The sequence below is a fragment of the Equus asinus genome, chromosome 17 (genome assembly GCF_041296235.1).
Source record: "Equus asinus isolate D_3611 breed Donkey chromosome 17, EquAss-T2T_v2, whole genome shotgun sequence".
NCBI classification, from domain to species: Eukaryota; Metazoa; Chordata; class Mammalia; order Perissodactyla; family Equidae; genus Equus; species Equus asinus.
Window position 1 is genome coordinate 48,765,279 of NC_091806.1, and position 22,295 is coordinate 48,787,573.

The 22,295-nt window shown below is 61.2% G+C and overlaps 1 protein-coding gene across 4 annotated transcripts; it reads left to right on the forward strand.

Moving 5' to 3' along the window:
• Window positions 1–43: 43 nt before the first annotated feature.
• Window positions 44–17,250, forward strand: TSPAN32 (tetraspanin 32). 4 transcript variants are annotated; one of them, XM_070488412.1, is made up of 10 exons: window positions 44–164; window positions 796–910; window positions 1,779–1,876; window positions 5,838–5,912; window positions 7,817–7,897; window positions 11,946–12,047; window positions 12,719–12,805; window positions 14,832–14,915; window positions 15,210–15,301; window positions 15,934–17,250. In XM_070488412.1, exons 1-10 carry the CDS (start codon window positions 45–47, stop codon window positions 16,082–16,084), a joined length of 1,005 nt encoding a protein of 334 aa, XP_070344513.1. In that variant the 5' UTR covers window position 44; the 3' UTR covers window positions 16,085–17,250. The 4 variants fall into 4 exon arrangements, with proteins under 4 accessions (XP_070344513.1, XP_014685728.2, XP_044606141.2 ...); XM_070488413.1 differs by having other exon boundaries at window positions 65–175; XM_014830242.3 differs by lacking the exon at window positions 7,817–7,897.
• The last annotated feature ends 5,045 nt before the right edge of the window (window positions 17,251–22,295 follow it).

The following is a 22,295-nucleotide window of genomic DNA, read 5'->3' on the forward strand; positions in this document are numbered from 1 at the left end:
CAGCTGGAAACCACAGTGGGAGGGAAGAGGAGGGGCGGGGAGAGATGGGGAGAGGAGAGGAGAAGAGAGAGGAGGGGAGAGGAGAAGAGGAGAGCGCCATGAGGCCGCGGAGTCGAGTCAGGGTGGCCAAATGTCAGATGCTGGTCACCAGCTTCTTTGTCTTGGTAACAGGCAGGTGGGGCAGGAGGCGGGTGTGGGGTGGGCTATGTGACTGGACCTCCACCACTGTGGTTTCCCCTCCACACACACACACACACACACACACACGCACACACATACCAGCGCTGTCCCCATGCTGCCCCCATGAACATGGGCCTGGGGTCCCCGGTAGTGGACTCCTGGAGGGCTGTCCCTGTGGGACGTGTCCATCCTCCCTCCACACAGCGCAGGGCCAGGAGGAGTCTGGTGAACTGGGGTCGGAGGCGGTGATGCCCAGGGGTGGGGGTGGCGTTGGCTTCCCCTCCTGGAGGTGCCCTTGCAAGAGCAGGGGAGGGGCCTGCTAGGGGCTGGGGTGGGCCCACTCTCTGCTCTGCAGACGGAAAGATCCGAGCTTCCAGGTCCTTGGAGAAGCTGGACAATGAGTGTGCGTGGTGGTGGGGGGCGGTGAGTGTGTGTGGCCTCCTGAGACCACCCCACAGAAACACTCGGAAGCCCCACAGCTGAACCCGTCTCATGTGAGACGAGGAAGCTGGAGGGAGGGTGGTCAGGGGGACCAGGAGCCCTAGACTTGGCTCTCTGGGGCCTCAGTCTGTGTCCAGCCCTGCCCCCCACGCTCTGGGTCTGCCCCACCCCCAGCTGCTGGGCCTCGCGGTGGCCTCCATGGCGGCTCTCACCTACTTCGGGGCCCACTTTGCTGTCCTCGGCCACGCATCCTCAGAGAGGACCTCCTACAAGGCCATGCACCGCTGGGGTGAGTGAGGTCCTGGGGGGCTGCTGTTGGGGAGGGAGCTTCAGGGGCAAAGGTGGCTGGGGAGGAGCCCAGGGGTGAGTTCTCCCTAGCGGAGCTGGGCTAAGGTAGGCCATGGGGGCAGGCCATGGGGACAGGCATGGAGGGAGCTGCAGAGGGGTCCCAGCTCCACCAGGCAGAGCCTGGGCTCTGGGGGATAGTGTGTGCTCTTGCTGGTCCCCCAACCCACCCCAGCAGCCTGGGGACAGCGTGGGCATGTCGGGGGGCGTTGGGGCCCAACCTGGCCTGTGTCCTGGAGCGGGTGCTCCCACAGAGAGGGGCCCAGCCAGGATGAGGCTTGAGCAGCTCATACCCTGGTTGGCTTGGCCTCAGGTGAGAGCACAGGAGGCCAAGGAAGGCAGATGTGGGGGAAAGTGAGGCCCGTAAGGTCGGGACCTGGGTCCCAGCCCCCAGGCCTCCCACCCCTTAGGCCGCACATTTTCACCCTGAACCCTGGGCCCCAGCCTCCCTACAGCAGGAAGCCTGGGGCCTGGGCTGGGACTGATAAGATACAGCCCCCTCACGGCCACCTGTCACCAGGGCATGGGGGGGATGTGGCTTCAAAGATAGCCCCAAGAGGAGGACGGGGTTGGGGCAAGAGGGGGGCAGGGGCTCCCAGGCTTCCTCTGCCCTCCACCTTCTGAATGTTGAAGGCGGAGAGGAGGGTGGGGTGGCACCTCCCTGCCTGATGGGGGAGACGTGGCCCATTCAGAGCTCCCAGAAGTCCCGCAGCCCTGTGGTGACCCTCCAGTTGGATTTCAGACCCGGATCTGTGCATTTGGGACCCCTGTTCTGGGCCCCCCTAGCCCTCCTCTTCTCTCTTCCCACCCAGCCTTCTACGTGGGCATCAGCCTGGCCGGGCTCCTGACCCTGGGGGCCGTGCTGACTGCCACAGCCACTGTGCGGGAGGCCGGGGGCCTCATGGCGGTGGTAAGTTCTCTGTGCCCCAGCCCCCTCGGCCCCCCAGGCTAGATCAAGGGCTGGCAGGCTGTGAGACCACGGAACCTGCCTCCCTGCAATGTCCCGACAGAAACAGAGGCCCGAGGGATGTGGGCCAGCCAGGACCCCTCCACTCAGTCCAGCCAGGACCCCTCCACCTGGGCCTGCCAAGACCCCTCCACTCAGACCAGCCAGGACCCCTCCACTCGGGCCACCCAGGACCCCTCCGCACGGGCCAGCCAGGACCCCTCCACTCAGATCAGCCAGGACCCCTCCCCACAGGCCAGCCAGGACCCCTCCACTCAGATCAGCCAGGACCCCACCACTCGGGCCAGCCAGGACCCCTCCACTCAGACCAGCCAGGACGCCTCCCCACAGGCCAGCCAGGACCCCTCCACTGAGGCCAGCCAGGACCACTCCACTCAGACCAGCCAGGACCCCTCCCCACAGGCCAGCCAGGACCCCTCCACTCAGACCAGCCAGGACCCCTCCCCACAGGCCAGCCAGGACCCCTCCACTCAGATCAGCCAGGACCCCTCCCCGCAGGCCAGCCAGGACCCCTCCACTCAGATCAGCCAGGACCCCTCCACCTGGGCCAGTCAGGACCCCTCCACTGAGGCCAGCCAGGACCCCTCCACTCGGGCCATTTAGGACATGTCCACCAAGCCCCACTTCACCCCATCAGAGCTGGCCCTCCCAGACCTGGGAGCCATTCACAAAGGCCCGGGGAGAGTCTGGTTCTGTCACACTGGAGGCCCCAGCAAGAGGGTTTGGGTGAATTCCATTTCCTGTTACCAAGAGACCCGGGGAGGCAAAGAAAGGCCCTCTGCTAGCCCGACCGGCGGCCTGGATGTCTGGCCTGTGTCGCGGCCCCAAGGTGGCCTGCAGCCTGGGTCCTCCTGAGCACCACAGCCACCTCCACAGCTCCCCTGGTAGGGGAGGTCTCCGCCACCTCACTGAGGTCCCACAGGCCCCACAGGGCCCACCTCACCCTGCTTCTTGTTGCCCCCATACCTGCTCCTCCCTGGGCCATCCTGCCACTCCACCTGCCCCTCTGACTCAAGCCCCTCCTCTCTGACCTGAATTGGGGCTCCACTTGCTGGAGCCCTGGTCTCTCACCTGCACCCCAGCCACCACACACCACATGCCTCCCTGCCCAGAGCCTTCTCAGGCTCCCCATGGTGTTCAGGACCCAGTCCAGGCTACCTCAGAGGTCCCTCCAGCCTCCTTCCCTCCCTTCCAGCCACGAGGACCCCACTTCCCTGCTTCCAGCCCTCTGTTCCTGCAGACCCCACCCCTGCCCTGTGAGTGTATCATGGGGTCAGAGATTCCTGGGAGCCCGTGCTGGGGCTGTGCTTCCCGCGTGGCCCAGAGGCCGACCACCCTGGGCATTATGAGGACGCAGCCTCTGTCAGCAAAAGTTTGTTGAATGACTCCCAGTTTATAAACATCTCCAAGGGCAAGGACAGGGTCACCTCCTGGAGCTGCAGCCCTGGGCCCTAAGCAGCTCTAACCCTAAGCACACTCCACAGGCACATGTGCAGGGCAGTGTGGGCCTCGCTGGGCACCACGGATCTGTCCTAAGGCGTGAGGTCTACAGGGGTGCATGGCTGGAGGACAAGGTGCCGGCAGGGCCAGGCCTGGGGTCCGGGCGAGGGTGGCCTCGAGAGGTCAGCGCGGGGCTTGGGGTCAGCCGCCAGGGGGCGCCATGGAGCTGGGCTTAAAGCGGCAAAGGCAGGAGGCAGGAAGATGCTCCAGGCTGGGTCTCGCTAGGCCTGGCCTTTTCTTCTGGGCCCAGCCGGTCGCCAGGGCCTTCTCCAGCTCTGATCTGTGGGCAGGGGCACAGGGAACACCAGGGGTCTGGATTCCAGGTCCCTAGCAACTCGAGGGCCAGGATGACTGTCAGGCAGGACGGGCTGTGAGAAGGGCCTGGGAGCCACCGGGGTTGGAGGTCTGCTGACCCCAACCCCGCCCTTGGCCCCCAGCCTGGATGGCGCACCCAGTGTGGCCCCCGAGGGGTGCTGGGAGACCTACTCTGGAGACGCTGCTCCGTTGTGCTGTGTGTGCATGCATGTGTGTGTGCGTGTTGCATCTGGCATATCTGTGTGTCTGTCTGTGTGTGTGTGACCACAGGTGAAGGAGCTAGGGGTTGGGAGACATTTCCCAACGTGATAGGAGCCTGGTGCTCCCCCACTTCCTGTCCCCACCCCCTCCAGCTGCTCCCCAGACTGGCCTCTCGCGCAGGAAACGGCCCAACTGAGAGAACAAAGCTGGCTGCAGCGGCTGAAGGAAGCCATTTCAATTTATTTACATATTTTTGTTTAGAATGAGGAGAAAGAAACCCAGCAGCCTCAGCACTTTGGAGGCCTTGGGGGCCGGTGGGCCCATCTGCTGCCCAAGGGGCGGGCAGGCCAGCCAGTGGGATGGGAAGCAGGGAGTCCATGCTCTCTCTCCTGAGGCATGAAACGGTTTCTGGAAAATGCTGGTCCCCTGAGCTGGCTCAGGGCCTCCAGCCCTGGAGGCAGCGTTGAGCGATGACTTCCAGATGGGAAAGGCGGCCTGCAGCCAGCCAGGGAGGAGGAGGAACGGGAGGAGGGGGAGGGAGGAGGAGGAGGAGGCATCTCTAAGGTCATCCTGAGACAGGCCTTGTGGACTCTGGGGCAGGCAGGAGGGAACACGAGGAGAAGGCTGGAGGGCAGCCCAGCTGCGCCTGCCGCTGTGCCTGCATCTGAGTTTGGGGGCTGGTGGGGGCAGCCTGCACTTTCCTGGAGCCTGGTGGACCAACCCCGGTGTGGACCATTTCTTCGTCCCTGCCTAGCCGGGCCAGTGTCTGTGTGTCTGTCTGCGTCTGTAGGCTTCTCTCCATTCCGTTGGTCATCAACTCTCCTGGGTTGGGAGAGCCCAGCCACAGCCTGGCCCAGGCTGCCAGCAGTCCAGAGCGGGTGATGTGTGGGCTGAGCCAGCCACACCCAGCCTGGGGCAGCAGTGGGGAGGGGGTAGTGCAGACAGCTACGTCAGGCCTCCGGACTCCTGGGTTGTGTGGACAGCATCCAGATTGCCAGTCTGGAGCTCCGGGAGGAGCCTCAGCCGGAGACTCAGATCCCAGAGTCACTGGCACAAAGGTGGCAGGTGGAACTTTGGGCGGGGGTGATGTCCCCAGGGTTCTTAGTCTCGGGTGACCCTCTGAAAGTGCCCTCGAAAGAGCACTGGGGCATGTGTGCCTTTTCCAAGGGAGAGGTCCATAACGTTCATCAGCTTCTGCTGGGGGGAACCTCAACGATTCAGAACCCCTGATGGAAGGGAAGGAGGCCACAGCAGGGTGCCGGGGATGGGAAGGCATTCCTTCCAGAGGACTCTGGTCTCCTCCAATCCTGGGGTCCAGGAGGCGGCAAGAGTGAGGGGCAGGGATTGGAGGGGCCCTGGGACCGAGCCAGGTGTGAGGAGAGGGACGGGGAGCTTCCCTGTGGGAGTCACACCATCTTGGGGTGTCCCACTGGCCCACAACCAGAGGTCCCTGCTGGACCCTGCCCAAGGCCTTCCCCAATGCGGGCGCAGCCGGCTGCCCCGGAGCCATTCCTCCTGCCCGGACCGCCTGAAAGGGGGAGCGTCTTCTCCCAGGTCTGAATCTCAGGCTCAGGGAAGGCTCTGCCAGGACTTCTGAGGTCAGTGCCCCTCCCAGAAGGGCCTCCCTGAGGCAGGGAGTGTGGCACTGCTCTTGACAGGCCCTCAGGAGCCGAAACAAGCAGCAGGGGAAGAATTCCAGAAAAGAGCCAGAAGAAGGGATGGGATCCAGTACACCCAACGCCCAAGGTCTCCCCGCTGCCCAAGGTCTTCATCTTGGGCAGTGGGGAGCTGGGCTCATGCAGGACCCCCAGCAATACCCCCAGCCCAGAGGGAGCCCGCCAGGCCATGCACGGCCGCATGGAGAGTGACCCGTCTCTCCTCTGCCCAGGGCTTCCTGTGCTTTGCTCTAGTGTTCTGTGCCCTGGTGCAGGTGGCCTTCTGGAGCTTCCGCAAGCCAACCCAGGTGAGTGCCTGGCCTGCCCCTATCACTCAGCGGGGGATCGGTTCCATGCCCACATCGCTCAGCTGAGGGTCGGCTCCATGCTCCCACCCGCCTGACTAAGGGAGAGACCTGGCGGGTGCAGGGACCACTGTGGGGACATCCTCTGCCTGGGGGTGGGTTGGGGTGGGATGGGGGCACAGGGACCACCTGGCTGGTCATCTCCTGGGCTGGGGCAGCACTCCCCAGGGAAGGAGGGAGGCAGGTACAGGCCTTGGACCCATTCTCCCTAAGGCCCCTCAGCCCCACCCCCTCCTGGGCCCTAAAGTGATGCCCAGGGAGTTGGGGGAGGGAGGGGAGCAGGGGGAGGAAGGGCCCCCCACTAGCCTGAGGGATTGATTAGTGGGGGGCTGTGTTCCCAAAGATGCGCTAAGGGGTCTGCACTCCTGGTGGGGGCCCAGTGGGGGCCTGGAGGACAGAGTGGACAGGGTGTCCAGGCCTCGTCCACAGGATGACAGCAGTCCTTCAGCCCTGGACACCGACCTGCCTGCAGGTGGGGCTGCCCCGGTGACCCGGAGGGGAGAGTGGTCCAGGATACCTGCTGGTTCCATTTTCAACGTGGGCTCTTCCCCAGGGACTCCATGTTGGTGCGACTGGGGTGATGATGGCCACGGTAACGGTGGGGCGGGTCCCCATAGGAGGCGGCTCGTTTGTTCCTTCCTCCATCTGTCCATCCATCCATCCACCCTTCGGCTAAGGTTCTGTGGTGCCTGCTGCATCAGCAGGCCATCCCAGGAGCCCAGGGCTGGGAGACAGCTCCTGTCCTGTTTCTAAGGGAAGGAAGGAGGCCCCAACTCTGGAAGAAGGGGTCTCATGGGGCCATAGCCCCCAGAGAGCACACACGAGCAGGATTGAAGCATGCCGGCCGTGGGTCTATGGAAGGCGCTGGCCCCGGGGAGCAGAGCAGGACCACATCCTGGGGGGGAGGCTGGCCGTACAGAGATTCTGTCTGCACTCGGGAACAGAGCTGAGAGCCTGTCTGGGAAATGGGCTTGGCAAGTGTGTGTGCAGGGCCGACCCCTCCCAGACGAGGGCCAGGGGCAAGGCCAGGCCACTTCATCCCAGCAGAGGAGACGGATGCCCAAAAGGCTGGGAGAGAGGGCCATCGGGTCCTGAGGGGCTCAGGTGTGGGGGCCAGCCCCCAGCCCCAGGCCTATCTGGACCCTTAGTTCAGAGTGGGGCAGTCCAGGTTGGGGCTGGGGGTTGGCGGGGTCCAGGAGGGGACGCTGGTGGCTATAGTAACCAGTACTGGGCCAGGCCACAGAGCAGGGCTGACCAATGCCAACACCCTGTCTCAGCCCGTGTGCCCAGAGCCCCCCACCATGGGATTAGGCTTCTCTCCTCACTGAGCTGTGAGCTACAGGGCCCCAGCTGTTGGGGCGGCCGTGAAGGCACCGCGGGATGCAGGTTACCCTTCCCAAAGGGGCCTCTTACTCCACAGGGGAGCATGTCTGCTTCCAGTGCTTGTCCCAGGCCTCAGGCCCACTCCTGGCCACGCTGCCCGGCCCGGCAGCCCAGCTGCTCCCCGGCCGAGAGGTCACAGCTGCAAGAACGGGCAAGGGGCAAGCTTCCCCCTGGTCCCCAGCAATGACAAGACCCTGGCGGCAGCTCCAGGCGAGACCCCCAAGGCAGCCAGCAGGTGGGGCTGCAGAGAGGGAAAGGAGAGCCCGCTCCACAGGCTCTGTTTGCCCCGACTTTCTGCGACCATGAGCAATTCTTTGCCTCTCCCTTGGCCTCAGTTTCCCCGTGTGCTCTGTAAGAACCAGCCCAGGGAAACCCAAGCTGGTCTGGCTGGAGTGTGCTGGTTTCTGGGCAAAACCTCATGCCAGCAGCAAGTGACAGGTGCTGATTTCTTGCCTGTGTATCAGGAGACCCAGCAGCCCCAGCCTCCATGTGGCCCGGGCCCCCAAGATGGTCACGTAAGGCGCAGAGAACAGCTGGGGCAGAAGGTGAGGCCTGGGTCCCCCGGGCTGAGCTTGTGCTGTATGCTTTTAGGTGTATAATCACCCTCTCTGGTCCTTGCCTTCCTTACCTTTGGTCTGCGAATGGAGGGTAGGCTCAAGGGGGCCGGGAGAGCAGGAGGCAAAGCGGGGGCCCAAGGGGTCTGGCTCTCCACCCAGGGCTCTGTGTCCCGAGTCAGTGCCTCTTTTTCCTTCCCTGCCCAAGGGTCACGCCAAGCCACTCACCACCAACCCAGCATCATTTTGGGTCACCCACCTGTGACCAGATCAGAAAAAGGACGTTTCCTCTGGCTCTTGGAGGAGGTCGGAGCCCCCGAAAGGCAGCCTCCATTCCGTGGGGGTAGCTCACAGTTTGGCCCCGGGAGAGCCAGGCTAGGCTGGGGTTCTGGCCTCACACTCCCCATCCACTGGCCCATTCGAGGCCTGGGTCACAGCGTGGGTGGTCCTGTTCAAGACAGCTGCCAGGGTGTGCTGGCTCCCCATCCAGCTCTCCTGAGAGTGGCTGCAGCCCATCCTTTCTTCTCTGACACTGTGTTTACAGCTCTGAGCCCAGGATCTGAGGTTCTGGAGGGGAGGGCCATGCAGGGGCCACAGGCCACAATCCAGCTGGGGCTCCTGCGCTGGGAAGGGGTGGGGGCGAAAAGCCAGATGGCTCCCAGCTGGGCCTCTGCTCTGTCCCAGCCTCACCACGCCCCTGACAAAAATCATCCTGGTCTGGTCCACACTCCAACTGGCCGCCAGGGATCAGTTCTCTGGGCCTTGCCTGACCCCAGGTCGGGGCTGGGGCTTCCTCCCAGGCCCTCAGTCTGGTGGGCCCCATCCACCCTCCGCTGTGGTCCATGTGCATGTCCAGGCCCACATGGGCACAGGGGTGGCCTGGGTGAAGGAGCTCTGGCTTCAAGGGGGGGTCAGCCTCTCGGCCCAGCATGCTTGGGTGGTCAGCTAACTTTCCTGGGCCTGTTTCCTCATCTGTAAAAGGAGGCAGAGACCCTGCCGAGGGGGCTGCTCATGGCAGGAAGGAACCAGTGCGTGGGAAGGGCCTTGTGGGATCCACCTGCGTCTGAGCCCAAGTCACATGTGACCCGTGTGGCGCCGTCCTGGGCTTGCACCAGGCCATGTTTGGGGCTGGCACTGGGGCACCGAGCAGCAGGGGCAGGAGCCTCAGCCTCTGGGCCGACCCGGGCCAAACAGGGCTCAGTCCCAGTGTCTTTGTCCCACAAGGCCCTGACGTGGCCCAGCGAGCAGAGGAGGCCAAAGGGCCAAGCTGCTAGCTCTAGGGGGTCTGGAGCCTGGACCCCAGCCAGTCCTGTTCACTCCATTTCCCCTCCTGTGCTTCCCCCAAGGGACCCCCTAAGATATCCTGAAACACAAGGTCAAGACAGCATTTTAGGGCATCCCTGTGGACGGGAACCTGAGGATGGAGGAGCTCAGGGACCAGCCACGTCTTCTGTGGCCCAGAGACCGGGCCACAGACCCTGGTGGGGTGAGGGGGGACCCCCCACTGCTCCCACCACTCACGGGGTTTTCCAGAAGCCACTCCTCCAGGACGCTGGCTCCCTTGGGGCCCTGGCAGGCGCCCCGAAGCTGGCGAAGGCCCGCGCTGTGGGGACGGGTGGCTGTGCGATGAATACAGAGCGCGAGGGCTATTAATTACGCCCAACACAGCCTGAGAAGGACTCCGCCGTGGCTCCCCTGTCCCCAGAAGGACCTGCACGGGGAAATGAATTGCTTGGCTCCACTTAATAATTCATGTGCGGATTAAGTACAGCAGTGCGAGAAGTATCAAAAGGTCCCTTGTCCTCACAGCTCCCAGTGGTCAGGGCCCCCCCCGCCTTGAGGCCACTCTCCTCCCTGATTGTCTGGCCACTGTGTGGGCTCAGGCCAGAGCTGGCCCTCGGGCCCATGGGGTTGGTCTACTGACCACCTGCAGCTCCCCACAGGCCACCTTGGGAGTGTCCCCACCCAGGCAGGTTTAGCAGACCATGGGAATGGGGGCTCAGCCCAGAGCGTCAGCAAGCCCAGGCCGATGGGGGCAGCAGGGGGCCGGGGGTGGGGAGCTGGCGTGGTGGGGGCTCCCAGGGCACCTGGTTTGTGCCAGTATCTGAGATGTGCATTCAGCAAACCAGGAACCCCCACCCTGAGAGGGCACCCCTGGAGCTCTGGAAGATGAGGGCTAAAGACCAAGGCATCCTGGCAGGGAGCACCCCAATGTCTGGGGCCCGTGGCATCCAAGACCACATGGTCCACCCCCACTTTTCTTCTAGAGAAACACAGGCCTCTGGCTCCCCCAGCACCCACTGAACCCAGCAATGGGGGGCGGACGGTGGAGCACCAGCTAGACAGCCAGCCCTGCTGGGAGAGTGCAGCCTGGCCTCCACCGCCGGGCCCGGGGGTCTCAGCAGGGGCTGTGGCTTTGCTGGGGCTGCGTCTTCATCTGACAGAGGAGCTCGTGGAGAGCTGCTCTGCCATCAGCGGCTATTGCTTCTCCTGCCAATATTACAATAATGACAGCTTGCCAGGGAGGCAGCCAGGTCCTCCCTGGGCCCTAGTGGGGGAGGGGAGGAGTTGAAAGGGTGGGGGGATGGAACCAGGAGGGCTGGTCCGAGCTGGCCTCCTTGTCATGGCCATCTGCCCCACTGACCCCAGGCCCACTCCGCCAGGCCCCAGCCCTCACCAGGGCCTCCTCCCATAAAGACAGAGTGGCCTGGCAGTTCTCCGCCCCTATTTCACTTGAGGAAACTGAGGCAGAGAGAGGGCCAGGCCCTCCAGCAGAGGCGGCTAGCCTGGCACCTGCCCCCAGCCCAGGACACAGCCCACTTCCCAGCGGGCAGGAGGCAACCGTCCGGCTGGGCTTGGGACGACTTGCAGAGCGATATCTCCGTGGGAAGGGTTAGTTGGTGCCAGGAGCGGGGTTGGGGTTGGAAGTCCATCTGGTCCCTACTGGGACACAGAGGCTTTGGACCCGGCTGGTCTGGAGAGCCCCCACTGCCCGCCGGCCCCCTGCCCCCCGGTCCTCCAGGCTGTGGGGGCCACCAGACTTCCTCTCCCGAGGGCTGGCGTGAGTGGCCAGAGCAGACAGAGGCCCTCTGTTCACCCTCAGCCCCTTGGGGCCCCCCTGAGCACCCATCAGCATGTCCCACCTGTCAGCACGGTGTGGGAGCGGGAAGGGAGGGAGGGAGAACTCTGGGTTTCTGAGGGGGGAAAGGAAGCATCAGAGGGCAGGGGAGCTCAAAGAGGCCTCGCCTGCGCCCCTAGACCAGCAGTTCCGGTGCAGTCAGGGAAGCCTTCCTGGAAGAGGCGAGATTCCAGTTTGTCTTTGAAGGAATAACTTGGCAAGAGGAGGGCATTTCAGTTTTGGGGGGCAGCACGGACCAAGGCACAGAAAGGGGTGTCTAGGAGGGCAGAGGCGGTGAGGTCTGGGTGATGTGGGGGTGCAGAGGCAAGGCAGAGCCCAGCTGGGCACCTGTCACTACCCTCCTTCTCCATTGTCTGCCCCCCACAGGTCCTTGTTCGCTCAGAGCTGGCCCCAGGTGCCCCCCGATTCCCTGGCCCAAGGCCCTGCCTGGGCATTCTGGGACACACTCGGCTGGTTCTGGGGAAAGACCTGGAGCATCTTTGGGGAGCTGAGCTCCTGGCATGAGGCCTCTCCCGGCCCTCGGCCAGGCCAGGCTGTTGGCTTTCCCTGCCCCTCTGTCCGTTTCCAGATCAACAGGAGCAGGGCGGACACTTCCTTCGGCAGGGCCCCCACGCTCCTGAAGACCAGAGCGGGGGCAGGCGGCAGAGCTTGGGTCTCTGACTCATCCCACAGGACCCCCCCAGGAGCAGGAGTGTGGCATGAACAGCCATTCTTGGGGGGAGGTCCCCACAACTGAAGTCTGAGGAACCGCTGTCACCCACCCACCCAGGGGACCCGGGCTCTGCGCTCAGGGAGGGGGAGGAGGGGGCCGTTTGGATGTGGCCCAGCACACAGGGGCCAGGCCCTTCCTTCGGGGAGCTCTGTCGGGGGAGGGAGCTTCCCACAATGCTTTTGGTGCAGGTGGAGGATGCAGTGTTGGATACCTACGATCTGGTGTATGACCAGGCAGTAAAGAGCTCGTCCAGCATCTGGCGGCAGGAGCTGGCGGCCATCCAGGACACGGTGAGCGTGGTGGGGGGGCCTCCCCTTGCTGAGCGGCTCTGAGCCGATCAGCCTCCCCAAGTGGACTGTGATCCAGAAAATGGGCACAGGGCAGCCCTCAGAGTCAGCCGGCCCGAGGCCAGGCACTGAACAGGGGGTCCCAGTACACTGATGCCCCGCCGGGGGGGCAGGCGAGGCACAAAGAGTTCCTGTGCTCTTCCCTCTTCCCTGGACAGGGCCGGCTATGGAATTTCAGGGCTCAGAGCAGAATGAAAGGACCCTTGTCCAAAAATGATTAAGAATTATGACATAGAGATGGGACAGCACTAAGCAGGGCCCGGTGACTGCAGGGTGTCACCCCGTGAGGCTGGCCTGGCCCCAGCAGGTGAGCAGTCTGCAGGCAGGCAGGCAGGCAGGCAGCTTTGGCTAGGACCCCAGGGGTGAGGGTAGTCGACCCCCCTTTTACAGGAAAGCCCTCTTGGTGGGCAGGAAAGACCAGGCTGGCCAGTGCCTGATGTCCCTGCAAAGGCAGCCACATTACCCTGAGCCCCAGTCCTGGCCTCTCGGGGGACCCCAGCTCTGCTGGACCCTGCCTAGTCCTTTGGCCTCTTTGGGCCTCAGTTTCCCCATCTGTCCAACAGGGATCCCAGGGTTCTGAGAGCAAACCACCTCCTTCTCTTCCGTTCTTGCAGTTCCTGTGCTGTGGGAAGAGCTCTCCTTTCAGCCTCCTGGGGAGCTCGGAGGCTGACCTGTGTCGGGGAGCAGAGGCTGAGAGACAGGTGAGGAGAGGGGCAGCCACGACCAGGGCTCAACCCCAGACCTCGGACGTCTCCCACCCCTTGGTCTCCCCCAGACCCTGGGGACGTGCCCACTCAGGGCACAGGGAAGGCTGCCCTGTGATCAGAGGCCTCAGTGAGAGGGGCTGGGCTGGGCTGGGCTGGTGAGCTTGACTCTGACCACAGGCCCAGGTCCTTCTCCAGGCTACACATGGCCCCATTCTCCACTCACTCCTTCACTCTTTCACACAGCCTCAGGGGGGCTCCCCGAGGCCAGGGGCCAGTGCCAGACACTGAGACTCCACCCTCGGAAGCCTCTAGAAGGACCAAGGGTGGGTGGGAGATAAACGGGGGTGAGCAATGCTAAGGGCCCACAGAGCAGCAGTGGTCAGCCCTTCCTTGGGGGCAGACAGGCCTCCCGAGGGCCCCGGAAGGAGCTGGAAGGGCATTCCACGGAGGGAGCATCGCCCTGAGCCCGAGTCTGGCCGCCATGGGCTTCATTGACAGACAGGGAGGCAGGCAAGCCCTTCTTTCCTGAGGCCTGGAGAGCCCACCCTCCCCTCCCTCCAGCTGAGCCCTCCCCCACCCACCTCCCCAGATCCCCTCCCCCGCTGTCAGGGAAACAAACCCACCCCTATCTCCCTATCTCAGGGAGAGAGGCTCCTGGCTGCCCTCCAAGAACAGACAGGAGGATGCAAATAGCCAGCTCAGCCGAGAGGGCTGGCGTGCTGGGGAGGGGCGAGGGCAGAGGAGGGCCCAGCATGCCCGGGAAGGGGGCTGAGCGTCTGGAAGGCCTGTTCATGCCTCCCAGGGAGAGGCCTCAGGTCCCCCGTCTGGTCTGCAAAGTAGGGCTGAGGGCCATCTCCGTGCACCCTGCAGGTGGCAGGGCCATGGGGACCCACTGCAAAGGCCTCCTCGGTGGGGACACCAGGGCCAGCACATGAGGGTGGATGCGGGCCCTGGGCCGCCTGTGGAGCCACCTGGGGGCGGGGCTGATGTCCTGGATGGTGGTCTGCCCTCAGGCTGCCTTCCAAGAGGAAGTGTGACCAAGTGGGGCCCAGGAGTAGGATCTAATTCAGGTTCATTTTCCCACGGGGCACCCAGCCGGGCTACAGGGGTGCACCCAGGGCTCCTGAGGGCGTTTGGGGCTGTTTTCTAGCTGGGACAAGTGGGAGTGCCAGCTGCCCCCAGGAGTCAACAATCCCAACCTCCAGGGCAGCCGAAGTCGGTCCCCATCCCAGTGTGAGCTGGGGCTGGACTCCAGCCAGGACTAGAGGTCCAGCGGGGAGACCGGAGGGCCCAGACTCTGTCAGGTGAACCCATGGACAGATGGATGGACAGACACCACGCCAGCCTCCTCTCCCTCCCCATCCTGGCCTTCAGAACCACACCCCACAAGTCCCACTGTGCTTCCTTCCCTCAGCCTGCCCCAAAATGCCAACGTCCTTCCCCAAAACCGAATGCCACCAGCTGGGTGGTTCAGAGATGCACTGTCACCTCTGTTTTCCTGGAGAGGGAGCCTCTGGGGATGCGATGCCATGCCCTGGCAAGGCATGGAAGCCCAGGATGGAGCCAGGATGCTGGGACAGCCAGGGACCCTGGGTCCTTCCACTGCTGTTTCTCTGATGTCCCCATTAACAAGCACCCTCCCCTCACTAAGGCGCTGTGCCCGGCCCTAGGCTGGGTGCTGGGGACCCAGAGTGACTGAGACCCAGCCTGCCCAGGGGAGCCAGATGCTTGAGCCAACGCAGGCAGCTCAGGGACTCCTGGAGGAAGGCACCTGCTGGCCCCCTGGGTAGCGCCCCCTCGGTCCCACAGAAGCCAGCTCTAGGCTGCTTGTTGTCACCTGCTTGCCATGCATTTCCCAGAGCTCTGGGGTGGCTGCCCCTGGGATGTGCTGCACCCCGACTTCCCATCGTCCTAGCACTTGGCCTGGGTGGGCGCCACAGCTCCAGCCTCAGCAGGGCCCCTCACACTGTGCAGGGGTGGGTGGTCAGGGCGGGCGCCAAGCTTGTTGCCCTCTGCCCAGGACTGCCTGCAGGGGATCAGGAGCTTCCTGAGGACTCATCGAAACATCACCTTCACCCTGACTGCCATTGGCCTCGCCTCCACGGTACCCACTCGCCCTCCCTCACTGCCCCTCCCCCACCTCCTTGCCCCTCCACCTGCCGTCCCCTACCCCCAATGGAAGGGCAGGGCTGGGCAGCCCCAGGCCAATCTCTGGTCTTGGGGAGCACCAGGGTTCCCCACGCACAGGGAGCCAGGGAGGAGCAGGCCGCTGCCTCCCTCCCGTCCCTAGACAGCAGGGAACCTTACTGTACCCTACGGGTAACTTGCTGGGAAGGCGGTGAGGCCCCCCCCCATCCTGCAGCTGCTGGTGCTCGTTCTGATGCCGCCTCCCTCCCAGGTGTACGGGATGCTGCTCAGCTCCTTCCTCTGGTTCACCATCCGCGCCGGCTGCAGCTTGGACCGCAAAGGCAGATACACCCTGAGCCCAGGGTAGGCCCCCGCCCGCCCCTCCACCACCTTGCCCAGGGGGTCCCACAACCCTGCAGGCGGAGGTGAGCCGGCACTCAAGCTGGTTCCCTGGCCAGAGAGCCTCGGCTGCTTCCCACTCCCTAGATGTCTTTGCCTCCGCACAGCTGGGTGGGACCCCTGGACCAAGAGCCGAGGCTGACACTCCAGGGGAGGCGCTTTGGGGGTAGCTGGTCACTGAGGGAGGGGGGCAGCTGGACAGTTGTCAGAGCAGCATGCACTCTGTTCTACAGCCCGCACAGGGACCCCCCTCTGCTTGCCCCCAACCCCTGCCGAGGCCTAGCCTCACAAGTGCCATCTCCACCAACACCAAGAGATGGATGCTCCCAGGGCCCCCAAACCACGGCCCCAGGCCAGGACCTCTGATCTTGGGGAATCCCAGGGCTTTTCATGCGCAGAGAGCAGGGAGGACTCAGACCCAGCAGCCAAGAAGCCCCTCCTGCAGCCTTGGTGCTTGCGGCCGTCCCTGCCTGCCATGCCCTCCGCTCGCCCCACCCGGTCACTCACCTTGGCTGTCCGGGCCCCCTCCCTGCCCAGGCGTCCTGCCTGGCCCCTCCACGTTCTAGAACAGCCTCACTGTATCCTCTGCTCCTCAGAGCCCGTGGCTGCCAGCCCCAGGAGCCCAGCTTCTTCAGATGCTCCCAGTGGGGGCCTGCACCTCAACACTCATCTAAAGCAGATGCTCTCAGTGGCCGTCTGGGTCCAAGGGGACACTCGGATGGCCCTCGGCTGCTCCAGGGCGACTGACACTCTGTTTCAATCGCCTTTCCTGTCACCCGTCCACCCACAGAGGCGAAAGCGCTCCGGCCTGGGCCCACACGATCCAGACAGGAGGCTGTGAGCTGATTCCTCCACCCCGTGGTGGGATGGGGAAGGATGGAGACCCAAGGAGCAGGCTCCGTTTAAGCAGACGGAGGGGTGGGGTCGCTCTCAGACACCGCAGGACAGGCTGGGTGGGAGTCAGGACAGAGAAGCCAGAGGGCAGGCTTGACCAGGCTCTCCGTTTAAGGCCAGAGCCAGGGTGGGCCAGGCTGGGCTCCCCGCTGCAGCCTCTGGAAGGATCCGCTTCCGGGCTTGGTCCGGCTATTGGCGGAATTCAGTCCCTCATGTCCAGGTGAGTGGCGGCTTGTTGAGGCCTCCTCTCTCGTGTTGAGCATCTCTCTGTCTTCCCCTTTCCTCCTGGCTGAAGACAGCACCCAGGTTTCAAAGGTTCATGGGGCCGGATGAGGTCTGCCCCGGTGACTGCCCCATCTTAAGGGGGGAGCACTACCACATTCCCAGTGACACTGTGTCCACAGGTTCCAGGGACTAAGGCAGGATGTCAGGGGAGGGGCGCTTTAGAAATTCAGCCTGCCACGGCCACTCCCACTGGACATTGAAACCACCTCTTCCGTGAATTCTCTCTAACTGTCCCCAAGGGTTTGTGTCCTTTGCTCAGAATCCAAAGTCCTGGGTGGCCACACCAAATTGGCCCAGGGAGGCCGGGGCCCCAGCAGAACTGACAAAGGAGATGGGAATGTCGGGGTCCTTTTGGCTTCCACACATGGAGGTCGGGCCTGCCCCCACCCAGACCAATGGTGGGGGGTGGTCCTCCAAAACGAGAAGACCCACTCTGTGATGGGCAGCCAAAAAGTGACCGATAGCCACTACCGTCCCCTCCTGGGTTTCCAGTCACACACACACCTCTTCCCACACTCCCACTTCCAAAAACCAGAATGCTGCCACCGAATATCGAGCCAACAGCACTCCTGCGACTGAAATCCTGTCCCCAAGGGAAGACGCCCCAGCGTCCCATGGGTCCTGCATTCGGGCACAGTCCAGGGTCTCTGGGGACGTGGATTCCTCCTCTGGGTCTGTCCTTCTCCTCTCACTATTCTACAACTTACAAAATAAATTTTAAAGAAAGATCCAGACGTATGTCCTATGCACAACAATGGTGGAAAGTAAAGGAAATTTAGTTGAGTTCTGCAAAACTTATACGACACAGCAAAAAGAGAAATGTTACCAGAAGCTCTGGACTGCTTTCTGCAGCTGGCCGCGAGGCCATGACTGTGTCCACGGCTGGCCTCCTCCACACCCCATCCCGTCTTCTCTCAGCTGGCCCTAGGCCGGTCCTGGTGGGCGACCCCACTCTTCATTTTGGAGGATGCTGAGGAGTGAAGATCTTCATCCTTGTTGCCATGGCCTTCCACCCACTGTCGTTACCAGACGTGGCCGGATGAGGAAAGACCTCGGGACCCACAGTCCCACCCGCATGGAGTAGCACCCATTTCCTCTTCAGAGGATCACCCCAGCCACCACCATGGCGCCCTTTCTGGCCTCTTAACCTGGTGGCAGAGGAGCCCCGAAATGGGCCAGGTGGCAACCAGGACTCCCAACTCAAGGACATCCTTTTTTTTTTTCTCCAGTCAAAGCATTCCTCCGTTGGTTACCAAAATCCCCAAACCAGGAGAGTGAGGACCAACGGGGCCGAGAGGCACACTTTTGTGAGTGGCTCATTAGCTCTAATCACAAGATGTGTGGCCCCATGCCCACCCTGTGCACCCTGACTGGGGGGAAACGGCCCCACTGACTAGCTGCTGGTGCCGTATCCCTCAGGACACTGCTACAGCCTCGCAGCACTGTTCCTCCGCCGTGGTCTTAAATGATGCCTAAGAAGGCCAGGCCACCATCCCACAGGGCCACCTCCTTTTGAGTACCAGGTTAAATGGTAACCCTCTTGAGTCTTGGCCAGAAACGATGGGGAACCAGGACAGTAAATCAGGCTTTGTCTAAGGAAAGTGCCCTGCTGGCAGAAGTATGACAGGCAGGGGAGCAAATCCCAGTCTGAACAAGGGTCAAGGGTCAAGGGCGCTGGGACAAATCACTGCTACAAGGGCGGCTGCGGCTAGCGCTGTGTCAGCATGTTCTGGGGGCGTCTGGGGGGTGTCTCCAGGTGAGACGAGCTTTGGAATCACTGGACTCAGGGGAGCAGACGACCCTCCCCCGTGCGGTGGGCCTCATCATCCATGGAGGGCCTGGAGGAATGAAGGCGGAGGAGGCAGGAATTCATTCCTCTTCCGCCTCACCCCGTGCGCTGGGACATCTCAGCTCATCTTCTCCCGCCTTTGGACGGGGAACGCACTATCCGCTCGCCCTGGTCTCAGACCTTCAGACTCGGATTGAATTACACCACCGTCCCTCCTGGGTCTCCAGCTTGCGGACGGCAGATTGCGGGACTTCTTAGGCTCCATAATCACAGGAACCAATTCCTCACAATAAATCTCCTTTCATAGGGAGGGAGGGAGGTAAATAGGTGATAGATGGATGGATGAATGGATGGGTGGATACATAGATAGAGAGATATATGTCCTTCTGGTCCTGTTTCCCTGGAGAACGCTGACTATACAGGCTGCAAAGTCAGTGACCCTGCAGCCACGTGGCAGGCTGCTCTCCTGTGAAGTAAGGTACCACACTGCAGTGCAGAATTGGTTGCCACGGTGACAAACCGGGCTGCCAGCTGTAGGGGTATCCGGGGAGCCTCAGTGGCTGGACCCATGGGTGGCTCCCCTTCCCACCCCATGTCTGCTATGCACAGGAGGCCACTGGGCAGCGTGGGAGTGGCGGGAGTTCCAAGAACCTTACGAGAGTCCAGATACTTAACGTCGGCTGCATGACCCAGCAGACAAGTGACTTCAGGATGGGCATTTCAGGTCACCTGATGCCTAACAGATGAGAGTCAGTCTCTCCTTGGGCCCAGGAGGAAGCTGAATGCTGAATCTCAAGGGGAGGAAAGGTCCTGGCCAGAGAGGGTGTGGCTGTGCCCCACACTCGGGACGGGCGCTTGAGTTCTCTCAAAGCAGGCATCCACTCAGGCCACCTGGATATAGATAGAGGTAGAGAAGCAGACGCCCAGATGTGGTCCATGCTTCCTCCAGAAAGTGTTGTGCGCTTGTCCTTCACTATGAGTGTGTCTGTGTTCACTGTACCCCAGAGAGAACGTCACTGAGAATGCACGAGCCTGTCTTCTCATAGGGTCTCCTTCCCACTCTCTGCCACGCATGGTTTCTACCAAAGTGACCTCCTGCTTCCTCCTCTCCAGGTTCCATTGCCACCATGTCCTGGGGCTGAACAAGGGGTCAGGGTCCCTGTGCACTCACTCACAGCTGAGAGCCAGAGAGTTCAAGTCACCCCAAGGCTAGACCATGCTACATGCCTCCCGGGTGACAGCACACGGCCTCCGTGGCTTTCTGCATGTCAGGACACACCTAAAAAAGGCCAACACGAAAGCAGGGTTCACTGGCTAAGTTGCTGCTTGCCGGGTGCGATTGCCTGCATTGATTTGCTCCAATTAAGAACATCTGGGGGGCCCGCCCGGTGGCGCAGCGGTTAAGTGCACACGTTCCGCTTCGGCGGCCTGGGGTTCACTAGTTCGGATCCCAGGTGTGGACATGGCACCGCGTGACAAGCCACGCTGTGGCGGACGTCCCACGTATAAAGTAGAGGAAGATGGGCACGGATGTTAGCTCAGGGCCAGCCTTCCACAGCAAAAAGAGGAGGATTGGCAGCAGATGTCAGCTCAGGGCTGATCTTCCTCAAAAAAATAAATAAATAATTTTTTTTTTTAAAAAAAAGGATTATCTGGAAGGACGGCTGCAATTATGTCTCACACACACACACCCCCTCGATTTTAAGACCTTCCCCAATGCGGCACAGCCCGCAGCTGGAAAGCTGACCCAGGGTAACACCTAGAGGAGGGCTGCCAAGTCCCGTCCATCGCGCTCGCCTCGCTGGAGAGCGCCACACCGTTTCTGATGCTGTTCAGTCCACGCACGGCCATCCGGGCACGCGTGTCCTTGCCCACAAGTGTGAACATTCATCAGTCAGGCAGGTGTTAAAGGGCATCACCTTATGACTTTAATTCCCATTTCCCTGACTACTAACCCGGTTTTCACATGTTTCTTGGCCATTTCTGTTTCCTGCTCTGTGACGGGCCTTTTCGTGTCTTTTGCCCATTTTTCTCTCGGATCCCACATCTCACTGACGTGTGGGGCAGCTTTGATGTCTTACTGGGTAGAAACCGCTTGTCGCTTACGTGTATGGGAGATAGCTTCTCCTAATTTGTGGCTTGACTTCACGTTCTTTATAATGACTCCCGGTGAACAAATGTTCTTTGCTTGTTTCTTACCATCTCAGGAAAATTCTAATACAGAAAAGAAATAGAAAGAATAACACAATGAACATGCATATATCACTGTGATGGCTAATTTGATGTGTCACCTTGGCCAGGCTGTGGTGCCCAGCTGTTCTGTCAAACACCAGTCTAGATGTTTCCATGAAAGTATTTTGCAGATGTGATTAACATTGAAATCAGAGGATTGTGCGTAAAGCAGGTCACCCTCAATAATGTGGGTGGGCCTCATCCAAACAGTTGAAGGCCTTAAGAGCAAAGACTGAGGTTTCCCGGAGAAGAAGGAATTCAAGCTCAAGACTGCAGCATAGAGACCCTGCCTGAGTTTTCTGTCTGCCAACGTGCCCTACGGATTTCAGATTTGCCAGCCCTCACAATTGCACGAGCCAATTCCTTAAAACGAACCTCTCTCTGTCTCTCTCTATATACACACACACACATACATATTACTTTAAGAAATGTATAGGTAAATTTCTTAAAGTACACTACTGACGTCATGACCTTTCAACCATAAGTAGATAAATAGTTCAGCAAGTTCAGCATTCATCTCCACAAATGGAAGATCTTCTCCAACAAAACCACAAGCCCCCAATCACATCTGGCTAAATTAACAATAATCCCCTAATAATATTGAAAATATAATCCATGTTCATTTGTCCCCAGGTCCCAAATGGCTTTTGTTGCTGGTTTGTTCAGGCTGAGAGCCCATCAGGCCCCCTGCTTTGGGAGTGTCTCTTTAGTCTGTTCTAATTCACAGCACTTTTCTCTACCCCTAGCATTCTTTCTCCCATATCAGTAACTCGCTTCAGGGACACAGATCAGGTGCCTGAAGGTCCCAGGGTCTGGATGCAACTTCCTTACGGTGCCATTTTACGTGATCCTCCCTCCCGTTTTTCCAGTAACTGGAGGTTGGTGTTAAGGCTTGGTCAGCTGGGAGCTCAAACACTTTGGCAAGAACCCTCCACAGGTGAGGTCCGGTGCTCCTTACTGCCCACATGTGGGGAACATGGTGTCGGCTGGTCCCACATCAGTGAGGCTGTTTGATCACCGAGGGCCACTGATATTTCCACTTCTTTGCAACCAGCAAACAGTCCGTGGAGGTCACGGTGATAACCAGTTCCAGCAAGCACGCCTCCTCCTCCTGGTTGAAACGTCAGCTGACGGTTCCTTGCCTGAACCAATCATTTCATCAGGTGTTGCAAAGCAGCACGTCTCTGACGGTGGTGGGCAGCATCTAAAATAGCCCCAAAGATCTCTGCGTCCTGATCTTCACACCCAGGTGCAACCCTCTCCTCCAGAGTGTGGGCTGGAACTGGGGGTTCACTTCTAACAACTGAATAAGGTAAAAGTGGTGAGGTTAGGCTACAAAAAGACCCAGCTCCCATCTTCTCCTCTTCACTGGCTCACTCCACTGGGAGCCAGCCACCATACTGAGAGCTGTCCTAGGGAGAGGCCCACAAGACAAGGAACTGAGGGTGGCCTCCAGCCAACAACCAGAAAGGAACTGAATCTTGCCCATAATCACTAAGTGAGCTTGGAAGCAGACCCTCCCTGGTCATGCCTTCAGATGAGACTGCAGCCCAGCCATCAAGGGCAGCCCATGAGACACCCTGTGGTAGGTCCTGGGGCTCATTCTTGCAAGAGACCCTCGGCCAGAGGGCTCAGCACTAAGCCATGCGTTGGCTCCTGACCTGCAGAAACCATGAGATAATAATTGGTGGTTGTTTTAAACTACTAAGTTTTAAGCTAATTTGTTACCCAGTCATAGATAGCTAATACACTGATTTT

Bases quoted from the DNA above. Each gene is read 5' to 3' on its own strand.
- TSPAN32 (XM_070488412.1), top strand. From the start codon at position 45: ATGGGGAGAGGAGAGGAGAAGAGAGAGGAGGGGAGAGGAGAAGAGGAG. The intron at 7,898-11,945 runs GTGAGGCCTGGG...CTTTTGGTGCAG, and splicing joins GAGAACAGCTGGGGCAGAAG to GTGGAGGATGCAGTGTTGGA. The intron at 12,806-14,831 runs GTGAGGAGAGGG...CCCTCTGCCCAG, and splicing joins GAGCAGAGGCTGAGAGACAG to GACTGCCTGCAGGGGATCAG.